The sequence below is a fragment of the Atta colombica genome, unplaced genomic scaffold (genome assembly GCF_001594045.1).
Source record: "Atta colombica isolate Treedump-2 unplaced genomic scaffold, Acol1.0 scaffold109, whole genome shotgun sequence".
Classification (NCBI taxonomy): Eukaryota; Metazoa; Arthropoda; class Insecta; order Hymenoptera; family Formicidae; genus Atta; species Atta colombica.
The window spans coordinates 744,264-750,560 of NW_017259194.1; the positions used below are offsets into that span (position 1 = coordinate 744,264).

At 29.9% G+C, this 6,297-nt stretch overlaps 1 protein-coding gene across 1 annotated transcript; it reads right to left on the reverse strand.

Annotated features, from left to right (window-relative positions):
* Window positions 1-59: 59 nt before the first annotated feature.
* LOC108693261 (ero1-like protein) lies at window positions 60-3,143 on the reverse strand. Its single transcript, XM_018202122.1, has 9 exons — window positions 2,886-3,143; window positions 2,494-2,745; window positions 2,030-2,233; window positions 1,798-1,955; window positions 1,545-1,730; window positions 1,390-1,436; window positions 743-1,091; window positions 376-669; window positions 60-210 (listed from the first exon to the last, which is right to left on the reverse strand). The coding sequence occupies exons 2-9, from the start codon at window positions 2,614-2,616 to the stop codon at window positions 159-161; spliced, it is 1,413 nt and encodes a 470-aa protein (XP_018057611.1). The 5' UTR covers window positions 2,617-2,745; window positions 2,886-3,143; the 3' UTR covers window positions 60-158.
* Window positions 3,144-6,297: the final 3,154 nt, after the last annotated feature.

Sequence of the window (6,297 nt, forward strand, 5' to 3'; positions counted from 1 at the left end):
ACAAACGCACACTCAATTAAGTCAGATACATTAAAATCTGCGATCTACAAGTAGGGAGAGCACTTAAAAGGTTACTTAGAAAATCTAAGCGATGTGATGTGTTTACGTGATGTTTTGTAGTGGTACTGAAGAATCTTTAATTACAAATAGATAATACGTTATCTCATCATCCTGCGAAATCTGTCTAATTCAAAAATACTTTCTGATAATCTGCAAAAATTCATTATTAACAAATTAAAATGTTTTTCTATAAAAATTAAGTAAATTAATAATTTTCTATATAATAATTAAATAATTCGAAATTAATTCGAATAATTATAAAATTCTATATAAAATTAATTCTATATTAAATTAATAAAGAAATAAAGTATCTACCTTCCGAAAGCATTCACCAAAGCGACAATTTCACTCCTTTCCAAAAAGAATAACTTTCGATTAAGATTATTAAGTGTTGATTCCCATTTATCAAATTTTCCTGAGAATAATATTTTTAACGCAGTGCCCAGGCCATGGATTTGCAATTTACCCCATAGCTTACATTTGTCACATCCTACGCAATCCATAATACGTGAAATATTTATAAAATGTTGTCTAAATTCTTCTTTCAATACTTGTGCCTCTGCTCCACCGGTAAACATAACTGATTCGTTAAAATGTACTGGGAATGATCTAAAATACAAATTGCATAAACAATTCATAATTATTTCATATGTATTGTAAAAAATATTATAAAATAACTTACCTAACAATATTCAGTATGTCGTTCATGGCCAATCTTGTATCTTCATCCTCTACTTCATTACCTGTATAGTATTCCTCTCTTTCCAAATAAGGTGCAGCTTTAGCTAAAGCTCTCAACTGAAGTAAATATGTAAAATATAGATTTTTTAGCCAGTTTGGACCTTCATCACCTGTTGTTTCAGAAGAAAATCTTCTTTGTAACTCATCCAAATTAGGACCCCATTGATTGTCAGGTGATACTTGTAAACTATCTTGCGGAACCAACAAATATTTTGAACATAAATGTATGTTGATACTGGTGTGTAAACCGGATATAACTCGGTAAAAAACTCGTTTTTCTAAACACATTCCTGAAACAATATATTTATGTATATATTTAAGAATAAATAATAATTTATGTAATAATGTTTGATTTAATGTTAACTATAATTATAATTATGTTAATATGATTATATTCAATTTTTTAGTATTATTATTCAAAATAAATTAAAATCATATTTTATGTAAATTTCAAAAATATGTTTAAGTTGCAATTGAAATAGGCATAAGTAAAAATCTATGAATTGTATGAAAAAATATGATTTATTCACTTATTCTATAGGTTTATATGAAGAATGGATTTAAGAGTGGATTTAATATAGAACTTACCATTCATCTTAGAAGATTGTATAAAAATATGAGGTGAATTTTCAGGCCTATGAAAAAAATAATATGACATATACAGACTCAAATAAAATCAATACAATAAAATAAACACAAATAACATATTTGTGTTTATTTGTATATATAACATAGTCATATACCTAAAACAATTTTCCATGTAAATACATCGCCATATTCTATGTGCACTGGTTCCTTTGTATCCTGTATATCTTTCAGGATTAAGTAAAAGATCCACATATTCTCCAGGACTAGATTCTTTTACACAGAAATTATCTTGAGCATCATCATGCTGCTGCCATCGTTCAAATTCTTTGTAGTTTTCTGAACTATAATCAAATTTATGCTTTATTTTTGATTTTTTTATTTGTACATAATATAAATCCTACTAATTACCTAATTGTTGTGTTCAAATAACCAAGCTCCATATTATGATCTTTTGCACTGTGCCTGCAGTCATTAATCTGTGCATTGGCTCTGTATTTATCTACTGGACTTTCATTAAGATGAATATCTCTTGGAATATCTCCCTTTAAACCTTCAGGAATATCGTCCTGCGACAAATTATAGACAATAAAAAGAATTGTCATATTTATTTAAAATAATATTTAATATAAAAAATGCTTACATCTTGGCAGGGTAGCACATGACAATAACGTATAGCACATTTGCTATCATCGGCCCAAAATGGACAATCCTGTTTTAAGTTTACTTTATAAAATCTAAAATAATCTCTGACTAGAAGACTTTGAATTCTCGGATATATTCTCATATTATTAAAATAATCCACAGTATCAACATTGCATGTACAGTCATCTATAGACCCTTTCAGCTGTAATTTTAATTAATTTTCTGTATAATAAACATAATAATATAATCTATATAATAAATATAGTATTTATAAATATATAACCATTTTTAATTACATTAAGATATTTCTATAAGGACATAATTAGTTTTTATTTCACTAGAAAAATAAATAAATGTGATATAAAGATAATAATACAATCTTTAAAACTGCAAATAAATGTAAAAACAAGAAAAAACAAAATTTGCATCTTAGGAAATAATATTAAGAATAATATTCAATACCTTGCAGAAACATTGATCATCTTTTTCAGAATTAGTTCCAAAATAATTTCCGCCTACTTGCAGGAAAAACAAAATTGCTAAGAGCAGTCGATAGAACATTCTTCCTTCAGTTTCAAGATTCATTTCAGGAAAAATTGCTACTGCGACCAGCTCTGATTAATATCGCAACATTAATCAGACCGTGATAAAAGTGACAGCGCAAATCACTGCTGAAACCCCGTTGCTCTCAAGTCACATCAGTGCGCCTACGTGCTGCGGGAAGCGTAAACATCTGATGATTCGATCCGATACAAAACAATATTCCACGCACCACGAGATTACGTGTATTTGAGAATCTCGAGTATCTCAATTGAAAGAAAATGATAACTATAATAAAACGAAGTAATACACACGTATGAAAAACACAGTCTTGTTCCCGTGGACGTGACAATACTTTAGGGTTTCAGAATGTCTGCCGTTTCTTCTGGTTTCCTCTCATGTATGTGCCGCCACTGCCGTCGTCCGTGGCGGGTTATGTGACATTTGTATGTATATGTATACGTACGCAAGCGTGCATGATATACACGAGAGAGAAACGTGGAGCACGGGGCCACGGATGCACTACGTGGGATAGGTTGATTCGTGTATAATATCATGCGTGATAACACGCCTATAAGCCTACAACTATCCCTACTTTCTCACTCCGACTAGATTGATCATTGAAATGAAGATTCAATATACAGATTTGTTGTTTGCAACTACACGATAACGTCTTCTCTTCTGCACTTAAAATAAGATAGACGTATGTGTGAGAAAGAAAGACAAAAGGAGAAAGGTAAAAAGTGCAGAAAGCTCAGGAAATCTCTAAGAAAATTCTATTTTTCACATGATTCTCCAATCAAAATATTCATTTTCTAGGGAATAGAAAGTCGTTTCTAAGAACATTCTGTTATTGGCTGCTTAAGATTACTAAGCGCTTAAAATATATAACTTATTGGTCTAGTTTACATCGTGCACTTGATATACAATTGATTAACAATTGATTGATTAACTAGTAACTTTCTATTAAATTATTTTTGTTTCATGCTCATTTCTACTAAAGCTGAAAACACAATAAAAAATACAGGCAATAGGAACAGAGAATAAGAGATTTCAATTTATCAGAAACTATGAATAATAGAATGGACGCTTTCTGATAAGTTGAAATCTTTTATTCTCTGTTCCTATTGCCTGTGCTTTTCATTGTGTTTCCAGCTTAATGTAGATTAACTTTAATCTCAGTTCAACTTAGGGTCATCAAGCTCCGATTAACTTAACAGACTTAATAACTTTGCAAGATTCCAACTGAAACTGATGTCGGAGAAAAAATGTAAATTAAAGAGTTAAACATATTTTACTAATTATAATTAACTGTAATTTTACATACTATATTGAACACAAAAATAGCTTATTAATAAACAGCTATCAGAGAGAAACCTTGCTACATAAGTTAATATTACAAATCTATATTTATAACTTCTCTCTTTGCATTTTTTCTCCGACATCAGCTTCAGTTGGAATTCTGCAAAGTTATTAGGCCTATTAAATTAATCGGAGCTTGGTGAAGGTAGCCCTTACTATTCATCTTTTTCTAATTTTTAGAACTAGAAAAAGACGAAGAGTAAGAGATTCTGCACAATAAAAGGGAACAGAGAACAGAAAATTTCAATCTATCTGAAACTGTGAGAAACTGTGTATTCCACAATACATAATTTATGATAGGTTGAAATTCTTATTTTTTGTTCCTTTTATTGTGAGGAGCCCCTAAATTGAACCGAGATTAAAGTTAATCTATAGATGCGTCAGCAATGTAAATCTGAGATGCGAGCTAGCAGATGGCGAGCTTGATCACGTGATCTTTGAGCAATCCGGGTGCCAAGAATTAATTCCGAACGATACAGAGCTGTAAACTATCCTTTAAGATTAGATTATAAAATGAAATTGTTTATTTTTATGAAATAAATAAAAATACCCTATTAATTGAAAATATCTTTCGCTTTATTAAAAACTGATAATAATCTTATACTAAAAATAGATCATTACACATGAATGTAACAAACTCATACGCAAGATGTATTTTCTTAAAAGAAAATACTGCACTGCAAATAAATTTCAGCAATTTGAAATTTATAAGTTATATCACTTGATTTATATATTCGTTAGAGTCTTTAATATATTACTACAGTTTGATTTTATTTCATTCTATATGTGCAACATAAGCTTTGATCTAAAAATTAACTAGCAAATTTTTTGTTTTTAAATAATCTCAAATTCATAAAGAGAAAAAGAATTAAAAATTTACTTTCCTTGTTAAATATTGTACATATACAATGTACTCAATTTCTATTTGATAGCATTTGTTTCAGCATTTTTAGACGTTATAACAATTCAAATACACTATTTGTAAAATAGAAAAATTAAAAGAGATGAATGTATGTGTTAACGAATCAGTTGGATACATTATATAAATAATACACAGGTTATGAATTTAATTTAGGTGCGAAAATCTGCATTAATTCTACGAGCTCGGTCTTTGAATCCGGAATGAATCGAGCAGCTCGATTGCCTCTAGAAATGTTAATATCGAACGCAGATGACATGTAGCAGAAAAATGCGAATTGCCGAAAGAACGGACATCTTTGATTTGCAATACCGAACGCATCTTATATAGAAATGGACATCAGAGCGATGTTATTCAAAAAAATGATGAAGAAATGATGAATGATACTAAATTGATACAATATTCATCCAAATGATTAATTAAATATACATCTGGTATATATTATATATATTATTTACATGTATCGAAATTAAGATAATTCAATAGAAAGTTACTAGTTAATACTCATATCAAATGCATGATATAAACTAAGCCATTATTTTAATGTTATTGCATTTAACGAATTATTATTTGTTTTTAATTAATCTCAAGTATTTAATCTTTCATATTAAATGTTTGCCAAAATAACTCGGACAGAGCGAGGCAGAGCAAGGCAGAATTTCGAATCGAGATGCTATTGTCGCTGGTGTCGCCGCGCATGTGTAATGAGTGGTCTACAATGGCAGTAACTGTAGTGGATAAGGTTGTGAGAGTAACAAATTGACCAATCGCAGTTGAATATGAGAAGAATAATCGATTGTGATTAGTCAATTTTTTAAGTCTCATCCATTATGATACTACCATTGTAGACCACGCATAAGAAAAGCGTCTCGTCCAGCAGCAACGGGTCGTACCATTCGTCACTGTAATGTAAACACGTGTTGTTATTTCGAGTAGATGCACAATGCGAGATTTCTCCGCGTGGAATATTAACGAGATAATCACGAGTATATTCGACTTGAATTGATCAATGACATGATAATAAAAAGAAGCATCTACAAATTTTAATAATTTGGTTTATTCGCGTATGTTGAAATTCACTACATTCGTATGGTCGTTTCTGCATTCGCGACTCGGATGTTAAAATTTACTCAGATACTTTTAGAATTAGACTCTGAACTGTAATAGAAATAAAGGAATCAACAAAATTGTTCGACTAAAACCATTTGGTACCTTCCTGCGGAGATATTTGAATAATGAAACGAAAATGAGACAAGCATAGTTATGTGATGCAAGACTATTGCCTTTGTTATAGAAGAGTATTTTAATACTATCACAAATTCTTCAACGAACTGTATACTGATGCAAATACATGACGACTATTAATCGTGTGTGTATTGATGGTTTTTCATCTACAACACATCTAAAGATATTTATTTAAAATAGATATTTAAAAAAGTTATATA

What these genes read in the sequence shown, in the direction of transcription:
- LOC108693261 (XM_018202122.1), bottom strand. Translation starts at nt 2,616, where the DNA reads ATGAATCTTGAAACTGAAGGAAGAATGTTCTATCGACTGCTCTTAGCA. An exon ending in ATGATCAATGTTTCTGCAAG is followed by an intron (nt 2,234 to 2,493) that starts GTATTGAATATT and finishes TTAAAATTACAG; the next exon opens with CTGAAAGGGTCTATAGATGA. An exon ending in TACATGGAAAATTGTTTTAG is followed by an intron (nt 1,437 to 1,544) that starts GTATATGACTAT and finishes TTTTTTTCATAG; the next exon opens with GCCTGAAAATTCACCTCATA.